The sequence below is a fragment of the Muntiacus reevesi genome, chromosome 13, assembly GCF_963930625.1.
Source record: "Muntiacus reevesi chromosome 13, mMunRee1.1, whole genome shotgun sequence".
In the NCBI taxonomy this organism is placed as follows: domain Eukaryota; kingdom Metazoa; phylum Chordata; class Mammalia; order Artiodactyla; family Cervidae; genus Muntiacus; species Muntiacus reevesi.
The window spans coordinates 1,178,939-1,200,286 of record NC_089261.1 but is presented as its reverse complement, the minus strand read 5'-3'; the positions used below and the strand labels follow the sequence as shown (position 1 = coordinate 1,200,286).

The 21,348-nt window shown below is 65.8% G+C and overlaps 1 protein-coding gene across 2 annotated transcripts; it reads left to right on the top strand.

Annotated features, from left to right (window-relative positions):
- Positions 1-119: 119 nt before the first annotated feature.
- PPM1F (protein phosphatase, Mg2+/Mn2+ dependent 1F) lies at positions 120-20,815 on the top strand. Of its 2 annotated transcripts, none has more exons than XM_065904526.1 (8): positions 120-166; positions 4,097-4,347; positions 9,474-9,616; positions 12,401-12,603; positions 13,202-13,390; positions 15,498-15,641; positions 17,160-17,253; positions 17,771-20,815. In XM_065904526.1, exons 2-8 carry the CDS (start codon positions 4,151-4,153, stop codon positions 18,076-18,078), a joined length of 1,278 nt encoding a protein of 425 aa, XP_065760598.1. In that variant the 5' UTR covers positions 120-166; positions 4,097-4,150; the 3' UTR covers positions 18,079-20,815. The 2 variants fall into 2 exon arrangements, with proteins under 2 accessions (XP_065760598.1, XP_065760599.1); XM_065904527.1 differs by lacking the exon at positions 120-166 and adding an exon at positions 648-1,073.
- The last annotated feature ends 533 nt before the right edge of the window (positions 20,816-21,348 follow it).

Sequence of the window (21,348 nt, the reverse complement as noted above, 5' to 3'; positions counted from 1 at the left end):
AGAGGCCGGCACCGCCCGCCCGGGCCCGACTGCGCCTGCGCCACGGCCGCACGGGAAGTGGGCGGGGCCGGCCGGAGGCGGAGTGGGCGGGGTCGGCCGGACGGGAAGTGGGCGGGGCCGGCCGGAGCGGCGGGCAGGCGGGCGCCCGGCGGCAGAGCGGCGGAGGGTGAGGCTGGCTGGGATTGGGGGGCGCGGGGCAGGGTGCTGGCGGCAGGGGGGGCGCCGGCGGGGGCGGAAGGGCAGGCTGGGGGGCCGCGAGGGCCTGGGGGCTGCAGGGCGGGGACCCCGGGGGCGGGGGCCCGGAGCGGGCCTGGGGGCTGCGCGCCCGGGGGTGCGGCGGGGGGCTCCGGGCCGAGCCGGGGCGCGCAGTGAGGGGCCGAGGCGCGAAGCGCCAGCTTGCCCGGGGTCCCGCGCTCCTCTCCGCACCCCCGGCCCAGACCCCTACCCCAGCAAGCCCCCCGGACATGTGCCGGGCCGCAGCTGCGCCCCGGCGCCCCCCGATCCCGGCCCGGCCCCGAGTATATCCGAGTGTTTCCGTTTCCAGCCAGCGCTCGGGCTGCGTGCAGCGGCGTTAGCCAGACGCGTGTGCGATGGCACCCCAGGCGCAGGCCCCGCGCTGCAGCTGCGCGGCTTCAGGCCGGCTCCTCAGCCTGTCTGCAGCAGGGGAGTGGCAGCTGGCCGGAGTAGGGGTCTTCGTGCCAGGCCCGCCCGGCCCCGCCCCGCAGCCTGGCGCCCAGCGGGGACCGTACCCTTAGTGACACGTGCTGAGTGACACATTCTCTTGACATCCCCTGGGCAGGCCTCGAGGGTGAGCTGTGCCCCCTGGGGCTGCAGCCTTAGAGCTGGAGGCTCATTTCTGCCTTTCCTGCCATATCCGGCCGATGGTCACACTTCACGTCTTTTTCTCCTGCCACTGAGCTGGAAATGACAAAGGCCGGGAAGACCCCACCTGATTCCGGCTTGGCCGTTTCCTGCCTGTGCGGCCTCCGTGGGGGGTTGCTGACCCTCCCGGAGCCTGTTTCTTCACTGCAGCGTGACTGAGTCCAGGCTTGTAGTCAGCACAGTCGTGAGAGGTAAACAGGACGCAGACCGCTAGGCCACCCTCCGCAGGCTCATTCCTAGAATTCCTTTCTGATGTGGCCCGAAGCCAACACTGCCTGTAGGACCTGTCTGCTGCCCACCGCGTTCCACCGAGTGTCTTAGCTTCCTCTTTTAAGGGGCCAGGCCTCAGGCTGCACCTGCAGAGGGTGTTGGGAGGAAGCTGACACCCGCCTCTCTGCCCTCACGTTGACAGCAGCTGTGTACAGAGGGGCCTGGCGTAGAGGTGCCGTTACGCCCGAGCCCGGGTGGGGGTGGGGCCCAGGTTACCGTCTGGTGAGAAGTCATCCTGTGAAAGTGGTCCTTGCATGTGAGTGTGCTGAACGCGGCACGACTGTACACTTGGAATGAGTAGAAGGATGAATGGTATGTCATGTGTTGTTTAGTCACTAAGTCGTGTCTGACTTTCTGACCCCGTGGACTGTAGCCCGCCAGGTTCCTCTGTCCATGGGGATTCTCCAGGCAAGAATACTGCAGTGGGTTGCTATTTCCTTTTCCAAGGGATCTTCCCAACCCAGGGATCGAACCCTTGTCCCCTGAATTGACAGGTGGGTTCTTTACCACTGAGCCACCAGGGAAACCCACACTTAAAATGAACAAAATGATCAATTATGTGTTGTGTATACTTTACCTGGGGCTTCCCATGTGGCAGTGGTAAAGAATCCACGTGTCAATGCAGGAGACACGAGATGCAGGTTCGACCCCTGCATCAGGAAGATCCCCTGGAGTGGGAAGTGGCGACCCACTCCAGAATTCTTGCCTGGAAAATCCCATGGACAGAAGAGCCTGGCGGGCTACAGTCCATGGGGCCGCCGAGTCAGACGTGACTGAGCATACACATTACCTTAAATGTATTAAAAAGAAGAAAATATGTACACCGGAAAAGATCTGGAAAGGTTTCCACCATACTCAGTGGTTGTATATGAATGTATAAGATTCTCCATTTATAGAAAAATTTGTAACAAGGAAGACGATACTTTTGTAACAGTGGTGTGGTTTTCTTTTCCTAAGGCTCTGTTTCTGTCTTCCCTCCTGTTGGGAAGTCAAGCAGGACTCCACAGGAAGCTGCCTTGTCCATGTGGCGGAGAAAAACCCAGGCTTACAGACATGCAAATTGAGCTTCTAAGTCAAGATGGGTAAACTAGAGGAAAGTAGATACTTTAAATGGAAAAAAGAAAAAGAGAAATGGAGTTTGACAAGTCAGGTGCAAGCAGGAGGGCTGTAGAACCCGGAAGACAGTGTGGGGCTCTCAGCCGAGGTGGGGCAGAGCGCTCGGGTCTCGGGCGCAGAAATGAGGGAGAGGTCTGGGAGCAGCCAGACCCCCGAGGCCAGCAGCCCCCAGGAGTGGGCTGGCAGCCGGGCTCCTGACTGGGACCCAGGGTGGCTGACGTGGCCCTTTCTTCGCAGCCCTGCCTTGTAAGGTGGGGGTCGTAGCTCCACGTCTGGAGGCAAGGGGAGGGGCCGGACACCCTTAGTGGGCTGCACCCCACTGGTCCCCTGCGGGTATTAGGTGGCAGCACCATTACTTCCACTGCAAGCAGTGCCGGGGGGCCTCGTGCCAAGGGCAGGACGGCCTGGCCACGGGCCACGCTGGGCCAGACGGGTCGAGCAGGTGGCAGCGCGGGCTGGCGGCCCAGGGTCCCTCCCACGCCCCTCGCAGGTCCTCAGGCCCGGGTCCCAGATCGTGAGAGTCGCCAGCCAGCACCCCGCACGGGCAGTCATGCTCGGGCAAGGGGCGCTGGGCACAGAGCGGAGAGCAGGCTCCGCTGCTGCTGAGGGGAGCAGACTCCAGGCCCAGGGAACGGGCCCCCCCGGCAGCGAGGTAGAAGGCCGGCCTGGCCTCTCCGGGTGCCTCCCCTCAGTCACACCCTTGCGGGTGCAGCGCAGTGTCCCGCCCGCTCTGACCTGGCCGCACTTTATTTTCCATCCCTCGTCGGTGCCCCTCTGCGCTTTCTGCGGCCGGGGGCTGCGCTGTGTTCCCTCACTGGTGAGCAGACGGGAGGGGTGACCGTGAGTGTGCGCCTGTCCCCAGAACCTTCTCTCCTTAAGTACGAAAGTGTGTCGTGAGTCACGCCTTCGTACGTCTCCTAAAGACACACGTCTCTACTCAAGGGTAGACAGAGCCGTAGAGCAGGCGTGTGTCTGTCAGCCGCTCAGTCGTGTCCAGCTCTCTGTGACCCCGTGGTCTGTATGGCCTCTGTCCATGGAATTCTCCAGGCAAGACTGCTGGAGTGGGTTGCCACTTCCTGCTCCACGTGTTTCTTAACTTAGCTCCCTTTGCCCCCCAGACCCTCCGCTCATCACCCGTCCTGCTTCCCTTCCCCCAAGCCCGCACCCGCCCGTCCTTCCCGGAGACTCATGCCGAGTTAGGAGCTCTGATCCTCAGAGGGTCGGGGGCCCCGGGTCCCCCATCCTCCGGCCGTTTGAAGCGCAGGACAGTCGGGATGTTTGGAGACACTTAGCCTGTGGTCAACCCCTTTAAGCCTCAGGAGGCCTGGGACAACTCCTGGGAGGACATAAGGCCTGACCACCCCCCCCAGGCCCCGAGTGTCCCAGGGGAGCCTTCTGCTGCCCCGCGGTACTGCCTCCGGCGGACGTCCAGGGCACATAGACCCCCTCACAGGCCACAGGCCGCGTCCGCCTGCCTCTGGGGCCTGGCCCCGGCCCCTCTCCTGCCTGCCTCTGCCCGCTCAGGCTCTCCTTCACCAGGAGCACACCTTCCGCTTTCAGCTGGACAGCCCTCTGCCCGCTCCCCGGCTCTGTCTCCAGGAGTCACCCCTCTGGGCCCCCCAGGCCCCCCATCAGGGTTTGTTCCTCAGACGTGGGCCTCAGAACTAACTGCGTCCAAAGCTGGGTGGCCCTGCCCTTCTGCCTGGAGCCCTGGTCTCGGTGTGGCCCCGGCTTCCAAGGGGAAGCAGGGAAAAATGGGCACTCGTCATTGCAGAGCGTGGGCACGGTCACCCCCAGCCCCAGGTGCTGACCCTCACGTCCCCCGCAGGGCGAAGACCGAGGACCCCGGCAGCAGCTCCCCCACACCCCCGATGCCCTGGGCATGGCCGCGGGGGCCCCGCAGCAGAGCGGCCAGATGGCAGAGGAGACCCCTGGCTTCCTGGAGGCGCTCCTCCGTGACTTCCCGGCTCCGCTGAGCCCGGAGGGCCCCTTGCCATGGAAGGTCCCAGGGCCCGTGCTGAGCCGCGAGGAGGCAGAAGGCGAGCTGGCCGAGCTGGCATTGGGCTTCCTAAACAGCCGGTGAGCGGTGTGGGTGCGGGATGGGAGCCAGGGGCAGGGAGGGGGCGCGGGACCGTGACCCCAACAGGAGCCCAGCGTGCGGGGAGGGGGGTGCGGGACCGTGACCCCAACAGGAGCCCAGCATGCGGGGAGGGGGGCGCGGGACCATGACCCCAACAGGGGCCCAGCATGCGGGGAGGGGGGTGCGGGACCGTGACCCCAACAGGAGCCCAGCGTGCAGGGAGGGGGGCGCGGGACCATGACCCCAACAGGAGCCCAGCGTGCGGGGAGGGGGGTGTGGGACCGTGACCCCAACAGGGGCCCAGCATGCGGGGAGGGGGGCGCGGGACCGTGACCCCAACAGGAGCCCAGCGTGCGGGGAGGGGGGTGCGGGACCGTGACCCCAACAGCAGCCCAGCGTGCGGGGAGGGGGGTGCGGGACCGTGACCCCAACAGCAGCCCAGCGTGCGGGGAGGGGGGTGCGGGACCGTGACCCCAACAGCAGCCCAGCGTGCGGGGAGGGGGGTGCGGGACCGTGACCCCAACAGCAGCCCAGCGTGCAGGGAGGGGGGTGCGGGACCGTGACCCCAACAGGAGCCCAGCGTGCGGGGAGGGGGGTGCGGGACCGTGACCCCAACAGGAGCCCAACAGGAGCCCAGCATGCAGGGAGGGGGGCGCGGGACCGTGACCCCAACAGGAGCCCAGCATGCGGGGAGGGGGGCGCGGGACCGTGACCCCAACAGGAGCCCAGCATGCGGGGAGGGGGGCGCGGGACCGTGACCCCAACAGGAGCCCAGCATGCGGGGAGGGGGGCGCAGGACCGTGACCCCAACAGGAGCCCAGCATGCGGGGAGGGGGGCGCGGGACCGTGACCCCAACAGGAGCCCAGCGTGTGGGGAGGGGGGCGCGGGACCGTGACCCCAACAGGGGCCCAGCATGCAGGGAGGGGGGCGCGGGACCATGACCCCCCGCCCCGTCAGCTTCTCCTGTACCTTCACTCCTGGTCACGTTCCACATGGGCATCCCCTCTGCCCCCACCAGCCACCTCAGTTTCCCGGGGCTGCAGCCTGCGGGGTGGGGGGCTTCGACTGACGCAAGGGCCCCATCTCTGCATCCAAGAGACCCGCAGTCAGGGCCGCCCCCGACCTTGGTCTCAGCTGCGGGTGCGGCCCGGCCCCACATGCGACCTGGCCGTGAGTGCCCACTGGCATTCTCCCGCCTGTCTGTGTCTGCCCTCCCTGTAAGGGCGCCCGTACCGCGGGGTTGGGGGCCCTGCTCCCCGACAGGCTCCCCTTCTGACTGAGGGCCTCGGTCCAGCCCCTCATGGGCGGGGCGGCAGAGGCTCAGAGGCTGGCCCGAGGCTACACTGTCCCCCAGCCACCAAGACCCGAGCGGTGGTGGCCGTGTCCCCACTGCCCAGGCCATGGAGATGAGGTTAGAGGGACATGAGCAGCTTAGAGGGAGTCGGGGAGACGGAGAGCCACGGGCCGCCCAAGGGAGAGGGTCGTGGGCGGGGCTGGGGGGCCAGGCGGCCTCAGAGCCTCATCCCCCCCCGGGGGCCTCGCCCGTCACTGGTCACCCCCAGTGCTGGCGTTCGGTGTCCTTGGAGGCAGGCCAGCTCCCGCCCTGAACCCCCGGCGCCTGCTGGGAGGGGCCCGAGGCCTGTCCAGGCGGCCGCGGGGACGTGACGGCCGCGGGTCTAAAAGTGCGGGTGGCCTGTCCGTCCGCATGGCGCATGCAGAGGCTGAGGCTGGCTGCTCTTACTTTGGGGAACTAGTTCAGAGGCAGACCAGGGGAGCCGAGCGGACCTGGGGCCGGCTGACCAGGGGAGCCGAGCGGGCCTGGGGCCGGCTGAGGCCACGCTGGGGCTCGGGGGGCTGGACGGGGGCGAGACAAGGGGCCGGGCACCACAGTGGCACTTGGGCAGAAGGGACGTTCAACGGCCCCAAGCCCACGGCAGCCCCTTGGTCCGGTGTCCCTGCCGGGCCTGAGCAGGGCGCGAGGGCCCTCCTGCCCAGGAAGGGGCCTGAGCCGGAGAGGGGGGGCGGCCCGAGGCGTCCACGCGGGCAAACAGTACAGGCCTGATGCTGGTGGCGGGTGAGAGGTCAGGGGTCACAGTCCCAGAGCCAGCAGGGTCTCAGTTCCCGATCAGGGATTGAACCTTCGCCCTCCGCAGGGAGACCACAGAGTCCTAACCGCAGGACCGCCAGGGAATTCTCAACATTGGACGATTTTATAAAAAGCGTTTTCGTTGTTTCTGGCTGTGCTGGGCCTTCATGCTGCGCAAGCTTTGCTCTGGGTGCGGCGAGCGGCGGCTGCCCTTGGTTGCGGGTCACGGGCTTCTCTTGCTGTGGAGCAGGGGCTCCAGGGCGTGTGGGCTTCAGTAGTTGCCCTGGACACAGGCTCAGGAGTCGTGCGGACGGGGGCTTGGGTATCCTCCCCGGCACGTGAGCGCTTCACACGCCAGGGATCGAACCTGCGTCTCCCGCGTGGGCAGGTGGATCCTCTACCACCGAGCAGCCAGGGGCGCCCCTCGAAGGATCTTAAAATCCGTTATTTTAAAGTCTCGTATTTTCCAGCTTTTTTTTTTTTTTTTTCGGCTGCGTCACACGGTGTGTGGGATCTTAGTTCCCCGACCAGGGATAGCACCCAGGCCCCCAGCAGGGAAATCCCTCCAGCCATTTGAATGCACTTGCTTTCCATTACCGGAGAGGGCAGTGCCACCCCACTCCAGTGCTCTTGCCTGGAGAACCCCAGGACGGGGGCGCTGGGTGGGCTGCAGCCCATGGGGTCGCTAAGAGTCGGACACGACTGAGCGACTTCACTTTCACTTTTCATTTTCATGCACTGGAGGAGGAATGGCAGCCCGCTCCAGTGCTCTTGCCTGGAGAACCCCAGGGACGGGGAGCCTGGTGGGCCGCCGTCTGTGGGGTCGCGCGGAGTCGGACACGGCTGAAGCGCCTTGGCAGCAGCAGCTTTCCGTTGCTCTTGCCCTGCCCCAGCATTTCTTTCCCGTGTAGACACAGGTGCTCCCGTGCGTCTCCTGTCTGGCGGTCAGCGCCCCCCGCAGGCCCCAGCAGCTCATGTGCAGGCGCTTGGCCGTCCAGGCCCGAGCTTGCCGGCTGTGAATGGATCCTGCGGGAGAGCTCCTCCTCCTCCTCGTCGTCAGGGGTCACGTCTCAGGCCCCCGGGTGGGCCGGAACCCCCGTAACTGAGAGGCCGTTTCATCTCTGCCGCCGGCCTGCGGGCTCCCTGGAAACCCGCCAGGTGGTGGACCAGAGCGGTTCTCGTTTCTTGGGTACCTGGTCCCTGTCGTGAGGCATCCTCGCTGGAGTCTTTGGTGGCCTCAGGGCACCGGGCGGGGCCCGTGGCCAGGCATTGTCCTGCCCCCAAGGCCGGAAGCCACCTCCCTGCCCCCCACCAGGACTGCTGGGCGCAGGAAGCCTCTGCGGCCTCGCCCCGCACTGGGAACCGGGGAGCGGAGGCACAGTTCTCCCAACCGTGAAAAGGGAAGGCCCAGCTCCGGGCAGGAAATCCCCATGGGGCCAAGGGGATCTTGGCTGGTTGTTTTTCAAAGGCAGGTTCCAGAGGCTGTGCCCCTGAGTCAGCCTCTCATTAAAAAAAAAAAAAAAAAAGCGACAGATTCATCCCAGCAGCTCCCTCAGGCCCTCTGCAGACTCCTCTGGAGTGCCCAGAGGAGCACACCCAGCCAGCCATCGGGAGGGCCTGGCTCCGCCTGGCACAGTGTCCAGCCGCCCTTGGGATTGCCCGGCCTCGGGGACAGGCCAGGATGCCAGGCCTGGAGAGCTGGGACCTCCCATGGTGGGACCCGGTCCCCGAGTCTGGGGGCTGCACCCGCACGCCCCGGAGCCCGTGGTGAGACTTTCCCACAGCGCTTCCCGCTGGCCTCGCCCCCTGCACCCCCAGGCCTCCCGGAGCCCCCGCATGTCCCTCTTCTGCTGCCCGGGAGCTTCCCGTCGCCTGCTGCCCCCACCCTGGCCTGCGCTGACCCTCGGCTCTGCGCAGCCTGTCTGCCCTGGGAAGCAGCCAGCCAGGTCTCGCTTCCCAGACTCAGCCCCAGGCGGCACCCCTGGCGTCACCGCGCTTCCCCAGCCCCCGTCAGCCGCTCTGCCACACCCCATTCGCCCACCCAGACCGCGTGCCCACCTGCCCTAGGCCTCTTGGCCTCCGGGGATCCTGAGACGCCGTGCGGATCCACCCAGTCCCCTGCCCCACACACCAGCCCCATCCCCTCCGGTCTGAGGCCAGGCCGGCCTGAAAAAGCCCGGTCAGATGGTGTCACGTCCCTCCTCCGGCCACACCAAGGGCTTGACCCCGTCACCCTGGCAGCTGCCTCCCCAGAGACCCCTGCGCCAGCTGCCTGGATGGCCTGCTTCCCCCGGGACCCCACGTGAAGGGGGCTCACAGCCCGTGGGTGTGGTGCTCCCCGCATTCCCCTACTGGGGCGGCCACGGCAAAGCGCCAGGGGCCGGGCAGCCTCAACAACAGCCGTGTTGTCCTGAGATTCCGGAGGTCGGGATCCCAGAGCCGTGTGTCTGCGGGGCCGGTCCCTCTGACCGTTGCTGGCAGTCCTCGGCTGGAGGTCCGCTTGCCAGTTTTCACCTTCGCAGGGTGTCTCCCTGGGGTCTCTGCCCCAGGTTCCCCCTTCAATAAGGACGCCAGCATGATTGCATCGGCGCCCCCCTCCCCCGGGGGACCTCCTCGTAACTAGTGGCTTCTGCAATAGCCCAACTTCCACGCCTGCTCACGTTCCGAGGCGCTGGTCTTAGAATCTGTAACACACACGACTCGGTTCGTAGGGCTCCCCAACCCCCAGGGCTCCCCAACTGGTATTGGGGGCAGGAGCTGTCTGAGGCTGGACGTCGGGCCGTTTGTCCAGTAGACTCAGCTCACACGTCCGTGGGTCCCCTCCCAGCCCCAGCGAGGCACCACCCCATAAATGGTGTTGCCTGCACGGCCATCCGGTTCCGCAAGGACCTGAGGGCCACCTGCCCATCGTGGCTGCGGGCGGTGTGTGAGCGGCCGCCACTCCTTCCGGAAGGACCTCCCCGAGGGGAAGGGGGCCGGGGTTGTCCCTGGAGCGCGGGGCAGACCCCGGGATCCTAACTCCAGGCCCCCGCCCCCAGGAGCGCGCCGCCATCACTCGCCGCCTGCCTGGCCCACGAGGCGGTTTCCCAGCTGCTGCAATCGGACCTCTCTGAGTTCAAGAAGCTGCCGGAGCAAGAGGAAGAAGACGGGGACGGAGCAGAGGAGAAGGCCCCTGTGACGCGTGAGTCCCCCCTCGGGGCTCGGGGGCTTAGTGGGAGACAGGCCGCAGGGGCGCGTGGTCACCCGGCGCCTTTCCTTTCCCGTTTCGCTGGTGGGCAGTGCCGGGCTCACGGCAGGGTGGCAGTCCCAGCCCCAGGAGAGGCCTCCCCGGCGTGGAGGACAAGCCCCGCAGCCCGGGCAGTGGACAGCCTTGTCCGGGGCAGCCCTCGTGGGCCTGCCCTCCCGCCGCAGCGCAACGTGTGGGTGGTGGTGTGGGAGCCGACCTCAGGGCAGCTGTGGGGCCAGGGGTAGAAAATTCAAAGTTTGGGCCATGTCTCAGCTGCGAAGGTTTGGGAACCCGGTCGGGTGGTGACTCGGGGGTCCCTGAGAGCTGGTGCCCTGCTCCCGAGCCTGCAGTCCGCACCCGGAGGAGCCTGGCCGGGAGTGAGCCTCCCATCAGGCAGGCCCCGTTTTGCAGGCTCTTCTATCGCTTTCTTGGTAATTTTTTCCCCAGGCCTGAGCAGGGGCTGGGTTCCTGCGTGCTCACGGGCTGGAGAGGGTGCTGGGTCAGGTGGGATGCCTGCTGGGAGACACACACACACACACACACACACACGGCCTTTTCCCTGGCTCCCTGCAACACACACACACACACACACACACGGCCTTTTCCCTGGCTCCCTGCAACACACACACACACACACACACGGCCTTTTCCCTGGCTCCCTGCAACACACACACACACACGGCCTTTTCCCTGGCTCCCTGCAACACACACACACACACACACACACACACACAGCCTTTTCCCTGGCTCCCTGCAACACACACACACACACACACACACACACACGGCCTTTTCCCTGGCTCCCTGCCCAGCTGCATTCCAGCCCAATCCCGCCACGCATTCCTGCCTGAGGCTGGCAGGAGGGCCATGATGATAGACCGCTTTTGTCCTCTACCAAGCCTGCCAGCCGGCCCACAGATGCCCCTGCCCCCTCAGTGGGAAGCCAACACCACCTGCTGGCAGGAAGGAGCTGGTGCGGCTGACCGCCCAGAGCCAGACCTGGGGTCTCTGAGGGCCGGGGCCGGGGCAGGGGGCACTGACTCAGCCCGCCCCGCCCTCCAAGCAGGCCTGGGCCCGCCGCGCTAATCAGCTCACCCCCGTCATGGGAGTGGAGTGCAGGCAAGTCTGTCCCTCGAAGCCATTCTTGCAAAACTGGCATCGCTAGGGAGTTCTAAGAACCCCTGCCACCGGCAGAGGTGTGACCGAGACCCGGTGTGGCAGGGCGGAGGGAGCCTCTACCTGCCCCGCCCCGCCCCGCCCCAGTGAGCTTGGCCCCACTCTACAAGGGAAAGTGTCAGAGCGTTTATGGACCTGTTTGAAAACCAGCTCCTGGGATTCCCGGTGGTGGCTGAGACCCCCACAGCATGGGGCCTGGGTAGATTCCTGGTCAGGGAACTAGATCCCACATGCAGCAACTGAGACCCAACCCAGCCAAAAAAAAAAACAACCCCAAAAAACAGCCTCTGGTTGCAGTGGGAAGTGGGGAAAGCACAAAAAAGTGTCCTTAAGGAAAAGCATGGCCCGGGACGCCGCCCTGCAGACGTCCTTTCCTGCCTCTGAAGTCTTCCGGGCCCACGTGGGTCGGAGGCTTTCACGTGCTTGTGATCAAACGTGGGATTTCCCCTGTGTTTCTCATTTTCATGTTTTTCCCCCTCAGTGTCGATTTGTTAAAAAGATTGTGAGCTGAGCACTTCATATGCTTCCAAGTCGATTTCTGCCCCACCCCTGAACTTTTAAAATTAAACGTGGCACTCGGGTAGCCGTGGCCTCGGTTGTGAGAAATGTCGGGGAGGACCCTCATCTTTGTCCACCAGTGGGACTGTCTTGGAAACCGATGAGATAGCACAACCAGGGTCTTGACGTAGTCTCATCCCACACGGATGTTGCGTTATCGCTGTGGCCACCCTGACACCCGCCTGCCCTCACCCTAAGCCGCGACAGCCACCATCCCTATGTTCTTATCATTTGAGGATGCAGATAAGTGACGTCACGCAGGATTGGCTTTTTCCACTGAGCGGGGCTCCCTGGAGAGTCACCAGATCTCTGTGTCAGGAGCTCCTTCCTTCCTTCCTTCCTTCCACTGACCACTGTCCTGGGTGCTATATACGAGAATTTATCGTCACCCGTCGAAGGACGTGTGGGCCGATTCCTGCTCTCGATTGTTGCAGATAAGACTGCCGGGACCGCCCCCTGGTCTCCTGTGCTAGCCTTTGTTTCTCTGGGATACAAGCCCCGGGGTGCCGTTGCTGGGCTGGATGGCAGTTAAAGAGTTTGGACATGATAAATCTTTTTTTTTTTTAACATTTTTATTTATTTTTTAACTTTTTATTGACGGATAATTGCTTTTTACACATAAATCATTTTTAGTAGCAGCTTAAATCTTCATTGGGAGAACAGACCGTAATTTTCTCCGTCATTGGATGTATATCGTTTTTCATTAATGCACAGTTATTAGTGGTCCTGTACTTGTTCTTAAATTATCCTTGCGTTTCTGGCTCTTTCCTTGGGGGTGCAGCCATGCTGTTGGACAGGGGCTCCTGTGTGACTGCGTTTCCAAACCAAGCGCGTGGTAGCTGCTGACACAGGCTGTAAGCGGGGGTCGTTAGGCTGCTGTGCCCAGGGGGCCGGGCAGTCAGGCTGATGGACTCCACGGGTCTCGGGAAGCGGGAGGGTGGGGTCAGGGAGCCCCCCGGGGTCCGCAGGGGCGCCTCCCTAACAGCCCCCCGTCCTGCCCCTCAGTGCTGGACGCCGCGGGCCTGGCGCGGAGCCTCTTTGACCGCCTCTGGCAGGCGTGCAGCCAGTGGCAGCAGCAGGTGCCGGCAGCGGCCCAGACGCCGCAGCGGCAGTGGCTGGTCTCCGCACACGCCATCCGCAACGCCCGCCGCAGGATGGAGGACCGGCACGTGTGCCTCCCCGCCTTCAACCTGCTCTTCGGCCTGGAGGTGAGTGCGGGCCCGGCCTGGGCCCGGGCGTGGGAGGTGACCTGGTGCCCAGCGGGGCCGTCGGCCGGAGCCCCGGCAAGCGGGACGCCCGCGGCTGCCATAAACACCTGCCCCTGGGGTCTGGGCAGCCGGGGTCATCCGCCCCCCTGGGCCGGGGAGGACCTGGCCCCGCCCAGCCCCCAGAGCCGCCTGGGGCCTCTCCCCTTGCCCACGCGCCCACCCCGCCCGCACAGGCGGCGTCCTCCCCAAGACACTCCCCCGCCCATCGTCCTCCCAAAATACTCCCCCGCCTGTTGTCCTCCCAAGACACGCCCCTGCCTCATTGTCCTCCCTAAGACACGCCCCCGCCCGCGTCGTCCTCCCTAAGACACGCCCCTGCCACCTCGTCCTCCCTAAGCCATGCCCCTGCCGCGCCGTCCTCCCTAAGCCACGCCCCTGCCGCGTCGTCCTCCCAAGACACGCCCCTGCCGCCTCGTCCTCCCTAAGCCACGCCCCCGCCGGCACAGCCTGTCTGGGGCGACGCCTGCTGTTCCACCAGACCCCCGTCCCCCAGCACCCGGTTCCGCCAGGCCCTGACCCGTCCCGCACTCCCCTCCAGGATTCGGTGGACCGCGCCTACTTCGCCGTGTTCGACGGGCACGGAGGAGCGGACGCCGCGAGGTACGCGTCCGTGCAGGTGCACGCGGTCGCCGCCCACCGGCCGGAGCTGGCCACGGACCCCGCGGAGGCCCTCCGCGCGGCCTTCCGCCGCACCGACGAGATGTTCCTCTGGAAAGCCCGGCGAGAGGTGAGCGCAGCGTGGGGGCGCCGGGGGCGGGCCTCGGCAAGGAAGGGGACGGATGGGCCCCCTCCGAAGCCCGCTGGCCGGCTTATCCTCTCGCTCCTGCCTCGAGGGCCTGTGGCCGGAGCCCACTCGGGGCTCTCTCCAGCGGAGGGTGTGCGGGCCTCGCCGGGCGGGCAGCGAGACTGTGTCCTAATCAGGGGCGGCAGGATGACAGGCCCGGGGCTTCTGCCTCGTGGTTCTCAAGAAGCGACGCCACCCCAGGCCAGGGCTACGCGGCAAGCCCCCGGGGTCAGCCGGGAAGGCCGGGGGACAGAGGACCGCGTGCTTCCGCGCCTTCACCCTGGCCCCTGAGGGCAGGCACGGTGGGAAGCTGAGAATCCGATGGTTTCACTAGGCTAGGGCTTCCCTGGTGGCTCAGAGGTTAAAGCGTCTGCCTGCAATGCAGGAGACCTAGGTTCGATCCCTGAGTCGGGAAGATCCCCTGGAGAAGGAAATGGCACCCCACCCCAGTACTCTTGCCTGGAAAATCCCATGGACGGAGGAGCCGGGTAGGCTGAAGTCCATGGGGTGGCTAAGAGTCGGACATGACTGAGAGACTTCACTTTCACTTTTCACTTTCATGCATTGGAGAAGGAAAGGGCAACTCTCTCCAGTATTTTTGCCTGGAGAATATCAGGGACGGCGGAGCCTGGTGGGCTGCCATCTGTGGGGTCGCACAGAGTCAGACACGACTGAAGCGACTTAGCAGCAGCAGCAGCAGGGTCTCTGGACCACGGGGTGGTCCCCAGTCATCAGGGCGGCGGGGAGACGGCCTGGACCAGGGACCACAGGAGTGGCTGAGGACCTGGGCTCAGACCGGCTGGCTGGTGCAGGTCACGGAGCACGACCAGGGGAGACACTAGCGCTCGCTCTCTAGGAGTTAGCTCTGGGAGCGGAGCGAGGGCCCACTTCAGGGTCAGAAGGCCCTCGATTGTCGCCACATCGTAAAATGCCAGAGAAGAAAGCACAGGATCGGGGCAGGCAGACCTCAGAGGCCTCGAGGGTTCGGTTCCAGACCACCTCCGCGATGTGCACGCAGCCATGAAGCACGCCACGTGACCGTGCCGAGTTCCCGGTGCAGATAACAGCTGGGTTTGCACTCTGCCCTCATCTGCAAGCAGGTGGCAGCGTCATGTCTGAACACAGCAGGCACCTCGAGCAACACCTTGTTGCTAAAAACTCCGTCATTGGAGCCTCCGTCGCGGCGTGTGATCTTTCTGCCGTGGTGACGTGAGAGGTGACTGAGCGCAGGTCCCTGAGACAGAGAGTAACAGCAAGGTGTTACTGTTCTGCATTGTAACCACCTCCCCCGGCCCCCAGGCAGGTCACCCCGGGCTGCCCGCGTCGGCAGCTACAGGGCCAAGCCATTTGTTTCTGAAAGAAAAAGGGTGCATCTGGCTCCTGACCTGACTGCCCACCTCCCCTCGCCTCACACCTCAGGGTCCTCTGGCCCCACAGGGTGGATGCTAAGATGGTTTTAGAGACCTGGAAACAGCCCGCTGGCTCCTGAGGGGGTGTGGGGAAGGGGGCACAGTCTGAGTACAGACCCTCATCAGGATCAGCGAGGCTGGACTTTGCATCTGAACAGAAAAGCCTCCAGCTCCGAGACCCCGGGGTGGGCGCCCAGCCAGCCGGGAGAGAGAAAGGGTTCCCTGCGGCAGGTGCTCAGCTGAGGGCGTGATGATCCAGACACACTTTGGCTGAGGTGTACTTGACACTTGACAAGCTCCACGTGTCCAGAGGACCGGCTGGGGGTGTTGGCACGTGTTTCTGCCCCCGCGTGCCCCTCACTGCGCCAACAGACTCCCCCTCACCCCTGAAGTTCCTTCCAGCGTTTGTGGTCCCTGCTCCCCGGACCCCCCAGCTCTCCGCTTTCTGACACCACAGATGGCAGCGTCTGTGCATGCGGATTTGATGCGAACGAACGCCCGTTTCTCGCCGCAGGGTCCCTGCATGTGTCCTTCCATTCCCATTTCCCGCTGAGCGCCGCTCTGGGGTGGGCATCCGGCTGGTGTGGGCGCGGGCGGGTGGCGGCCTCGCCCTCCTCACCTGCGTGCGCGTCTCCCTGCAGCGGCTGCAGAGCGGCACCACGGGCGTGTGTGCGCTCATCGAGGGCAGCACCCTGCACGTGGCCTGGCTCGGGGACTCCCAGGTTCTGCTGGTGCAGCAGGGGCAGGCGGTGAAGCTGATGGAGCCACACAGACCTGAGCGGCAGGTAAGGGGGCCCCGTCCTCCAGAGGGAGGGCGCCCTGCCTCGCGCCAGCGGGTCCCCTAAAGTGGGGCGCGCTAGCCGCCGGGAATCTCACAGAGCCCTCCCTGTCTCGGCGACACGGAGCCCAGAGCTGCAGGACGGAACTGGGTATCTGCGGGCAGGCGGCCCAGGTTAACGCGCAGTCCTCTCCTGCACAGGCGTGGAGTACCGGGCTGTGGGGGAGGCCTCGGGGCAGGGATGGCGTTGGGTCCGAGCTAGGAGAGGCCAGGCCTGGGGCCTGAGGGCAGCGGGCCGGGAGGAGGTGCTAGGGACGCAGACTGAGCCAGAGGCTGACCCAGACCCCGCAGCAGGTGTGGCCTGCTGGGCGGCCGGAGAGCGGGAGCGGCCGCTGCTCCCATGGCAGGGGGCGCTTGGCAGGGAGCCTGGCAGCTTCTGGAACAGTGGGGCCAGCAGAGGGCAAGCTGTGGGCTGGGTTGCAGGAACGATGTCGGGCAGCTGTGGGGAGGGCCTTCCCGTGAAGGCGGGGGGTGGGGTGGGGCGGGTGCCGAGAAGGAAGGGTCTGGGCTTCAGGGATGCAAAGTCCGGGAGTCCTTGGCACCCAGGAGGGCCGCCATGCCTTTGGCCTGAGGCCTGGGGGCTGGCGGTGCAATGCTCCCTGGGGGCGTGGGGCCTGGAGGGGCTGTAGGACACACACAGGCACACACACTCGTGAGTTGGGTGGGGTTGGGGTCGTGGAGCTCCGGGCTCGGCGGGGGGGAGGTGGCAGGTGATGGGTGAGCCCTCTCAGAGGTGGGGTCACAGGTGAGCGGGCTGGGAAGGCCGGGGCTGTGGGAGGACGCGGTAGGCAGGGCCTGGATGAGCAGAGCTGCAGGAACCCACCCCACCAGCAGCTCTGGGCTTGGCGGTAGGGAGGCTGAGGCAGGAGGGCGGCTGGGCTGGGGTGGCCCATGCCCCAGGACGCCCTGCCTGGACCGGCGTGGGGCAGAGACGGGAGCTGCGGGGCGGGCACTGGGGTGGCTGCAGCCCCGTTGGAGACGCCTCCACCCGGGGAGCTTCTGGAGGTCGGAGAAGGTTTCAGGGCTCGAGGCTGGGCTGGGCCTGTGCAGTCCTCTCAGGCCTGGAACCCCGTGGTGGAGCTCCGGGGAGCCAGGCAGTGGCCGGGGTTGGGGCCCCAGAGCTCATCCAGGGCCTGCTCAGCGTCACCCAGCCCTGCCCAGGGGCCTGTGACGGGGAGGCGCAGTATCCCCCGGGAGACGGCAGCGGAGAGCCCTGCGTCGACCCAGGCCCTGGCTCTCTCGGCTGCCGCGAGCGTGTTCCCCAAGCCCAAAAAGCTGCGTGGGGACGGCGCGCGTGCGCCTCGGCACTAGCACCTTCGGCCGCGCCTGCGTCTGTGGGGCGGTTCAGGTCGTCAGCCACGTCTCACTGCCGCACGGCTCCCGTGCTGCCTCGGGAGCCAGCTGGCCTCCCCTCAGGCGGCGTGGGCGGCCCCAACCCCACCGCCCACCCTGGCTGTCTCCGCAGGACGAGAAGGACCGCATCGAGGCCCTGGGCGGTTTCGTGTCGCACATGGACTGCTGGAGGGTCAACGGGACCCTGGCCGTGTCCAGAGCCATCGGTAAGCAGGCCAGGGGTGGGAGGGCGCCGGCACGGCAGGGTCCCCCGTGGAGGGCCCCGGGGAGCCCGGGGCGCGGGTGCAGACGCCTTAGAAGCTTGCCTCCCAGCCAGATGAGGCAGCTAAAGTCACAGTCCTTAAGACAGTTTCTCGGGAGGACGGGGGGAGCCCTTGGCGGGGCCTTGAGGGCTGAGGGTGAAGGTGATTCCTGGGCGGCCTGTACACGAGGCTGCTTTCCTGCCCCTGAGGCTTCCGTCGGGGGCTCAGACCTCCCCCCAAGATTGAGAAATGCCTCCCCGCTCTCTCCCCACCCCCGGGGCCCAGCCCCCTCCCCTCACCGCCCTGCTCTGTCCCCGCCGGAGCACTTGGCACCGCAGGAAGCTACCTTTTGGCAGCCGTGTGCCCCGTGAGCCGCTGCGCGTTGGAGGTGGGGTGGCCGCAGGCCGGCCAGGGCCCGGGGTCAGGGCAGCAGCAGGCGCCCGGCCCTCACCACCCTCCCTACCACCTTCCCCCGGCCCAGGGGACGTCTTCCAGAAGCCCTACGTGTCTGGGGAGGCGGACGCGGCCTCGCGGGAGCTCACGGGCTCCGAGGACTACCTGCTGCTGGCCTGTGACGGCTTCTTCGACGTGATCCCCCACCAGGAGGTGGCCGACCTCGTGCGCAGCCACCTGGCGGGGCCCCGGGGCAGCGGGCTGCACGTGGCCGAGGCGCTGGTGGCCGCCGCCCGCGAGCGCGGCTCACACGATAACATCACGGTCGTGGTGGTCTTCCTGCGGGACCCCCGGAACCTGCTGGAGCCGGAGCCCGACGCGCCGCGGAGAAGCTAGGAGGCGCGGACCCCCGCCCCCCGCCCCGTGATCCTCCCCCACAGATGCCTTAGGACCTGATGGGAGGTGGGCAGGTGATGCCCCCCACGGCTCGAGAGCCCTCGTGGAGGAAAGCGGCTCGGGAGGGGGCAGGGGGCGGGACCCAGCCACACCAAAGACGCCTTGCACGCACGCGGGGTGGCCGGGCACTGGGGGTCCTCGGGCAGAACCGGTAGGGAGCGGCAGAGGTTTCTTGTTCCCCCAACACTGCCGGTGACCGAGGGCTTGGGGGTGCCCGAGTGGGAAGGGTGGGCCTCGTGGACCAGAGACGGGGCGCCCACCCGTGGCCTCCCCGGTGCCCGCACGCGACTCGTGCTCCAAGGAGGGGATGCCCAGACAAAGACGCGTGTGTCCTATCTGTGGTGGTCTTCTCCCAGGGAAACGTTTCATTCAGAAGCAGTACTTCAGGTTTGGTCCATGTTCTGTCAGTGCCAAGAGGTTCCATGGGTCATGTAACTTAAGCGGAGCTCCGCGTTTATTTTATTCCCGAGGAAACTTTTAAGTATTGATTTTTTTTTTTTTTTGGTGAGATGCTCCTTTTGCAGTATTACTGAAATTTTTTTTTCTCTCAATCAGGATTGAAACACACACTTTTCCAGGTGGTGTAAATAAGCCATTCAAGTGCCTTAAACAGCTGTGGGCAAGGCTGGGGCCTCTGGGCTGGGATGGATGCCCAGAGCACACTTCAGTTTTTTGTTTTTAACAAAAGCAGGATTGTTGTGTCAGAGCGGCGTGATTTTGAGTAATATTCTCCCCAGCAGAGTTCTTTCTGCCTTTGCATGGCCTGGGCCAGACCTTGGGGCTCCAGAGTTGGGGTGACCGTGGCCCCACCTGCCTCCCCGCCCTCCTGGTCCCGTCCCCCTGTCTGATCGGACCCTAGGCCGAGGGCCCGAGCCCTGCCCAACAGCAGGCCCGCGCCGCTGTCTGGGATGCTCTGGAGGGCCTGGCATGTCCGAGGTTGAGTTGGTTTCATCGGGTCGAGGGGCCCTGACCGCCTGTGGAGGCAGTGGGAGAGCAGAGGGGAGTCTGCTCCAGCCCCGGCCTCCGCGGCCCTCCTCTGCCCGCCGCCCACTGGCCCCTGCGGCTCCGAGGCTGCAGCAAGTGCGTGACAGGTTGGCTCCCCACCCTCCAGTCGGTGTGGAGTTGGAAGCAGAGGGTGGAGGGGTCCTGTGGCCGGAGGACGTAGGATCCTCGTGATGGGTGGGGAAGCGTGGCGGGTGGCTTAGGCGGAGGCTTCCGAGAAGGTCCTGGGGACGGGGCCGCGGGGTGCCGTGGAGGAGGTCAGAGTCCCCCCGGCAGCAGGGCCCAGGACAGGCTGCACTACGGGAGCCCAGGCCCTCCTCACCAGGGAGGCGGCTGAGAGCCCCTCGTGAGGCCCGTTCCCGGCTCAGCTTTGCCCCCCAACCTCCCAGCCCCAGCGGCAGGAATGAAGTGGCTGAGCGGGGTCCTGGGCTCGCTGTTGAAGCCTCTTAAGCTGGTCACCGCGGCTCAGAGCTTTGGTGGCCAAGTGACCGGGTGTCGCTCCGTCTAACCCGAAGTTCCCACCTTCCGGGAGCCAGAAGCCGCCTCGTCAGGCCCTCCGGGCCCAGGGGTTAGGGAGGGCTCATCAAGGGGCCCCTGTTCTCCCGCCGGGAGGGGTGGCCTCCTGCAGCGCCTGGTCACAGGGCCGTTTCCCCCGCAATCTGGACTGGGCCCCGTCGGTCTCCTCGAGTCCTGACCCACTGCCCTGTCAGGCCACGGTCTTAAGAGGCCCCAGCCGGGGGTGCCGGTCTGGGAACCAGGGTCCCCCGTTAAGCCCCAGCTCTGTCCCTCGGTCACCGTGTGGCCCTGGGCCTCCACGTCCCCTTGGTGGGACACAGGGTCGCACCGAGTCCCTGCGTCAGACTGGAATTCGGAAGCGGGACGGGGGTGCCCGGGGCTTCAGGGGCAATAGTCCCAGGACTAGCGCCCCTCCCCGCCTGCAGGGAGGGGTGATTAAGTATTATTAGTGTCTATTCTTAACATTAAGTGGGTTGGGGAAGAGTCAAGCTACTGATGCCGGCGCCTTCCTTGTATGGAAGATGGCAGCCGGAGCCCTCGAGCCCTGCTTTTACAAGTGGGGCCGCTCCCAGCCAGCAGGGGTGGGCAGCCAGGCCCCCCGACGCAGCACACCCTCAGCGTCCAGGCCTGGGAGAGCGGCAGGGGTAGGCCCCAAGGGAGAGGCGCAGGTTGTCAGTCTGGGGCCCTGGGTCGGCTGCCAGTGACGCCTGCCCTCCCAGGCCAGTGCTCGGCCCCCGTCACCCTTGCCCCGCAGCCGGAGCTCCACCGTGGACTCGGGTGTCCTGGCCACGTCCGCAGTATTCCCAGGGAGGGTGGACAGCTCCGCCGCTCCTGGGCCCGGCCCGGCCCCGAGCCAGGCGGATCAGGTGGGCCTGTGCGGGATGAGCTGTTGGCTTTGCTTCTGGCTGCAGCCCTGGGGGCACCCCGGAGGCCTACGCTCTTCCACCAAGGTCCACGGCTTCGCCAAATATGCCTGCAGCCTTGCCAGGGGTTTATCTGTGTCCATCTCGGTGGGCTTCCCGGAAGTGGTGTTCCGTGTGAAGGGGTTTGTTCCCAGACCACGTGGCGGTTTCCCCATCCGAGGGACAAGTCCTGGGGCCCCCACGCTCGTGTCAATAAACCACAAGCTCTGAACCCCTCCACTGAGTCCAGAGTCCTGCGTTCTTCAGTCTCCTCACTCCTTGATCCCCCGGCTATCAGGATGTGGTTTTGGAAGCTGCTGATGGACTTGGGTTCCATCCCTGAGTCAGGAAGATCCCCTGGAGGAGAAAATGGCAACCCACCCCAGCATTCTTGCCTGGAGAATCCCATGGACAGAGGAGCCTGGCAGATGACATGGGGCCTCAAAGAGTTGGGCATGACTGAGCACACACGCTCGACGGGCCATCTAACGATCCTGCGAAGTGAGCAGACCATTCGGGAGAACCCTGCCGGCCACCAGCCAGTCTGGTTCCCATCCCCAAGCCCATGGGCCTCAGCAGCAGGAGAGCCATCCCTTGGGTCCTGGGAGGGGGTCTTGGGGCAGGCCCCTGGGGAGCGCAAGGCTGGAAACCCTCTGCTCTTGCACTCAGACGGGAGGTCCCCTGTGCTCTGAGCTCAGCTCTCGGGAACATGGGAAGCATCCAAGTTGCCCACATGCGCGGCACTCGAAGCAGGGCCCCGCAGTGCCGCCCGAGCGGCTCAAGATGGGGT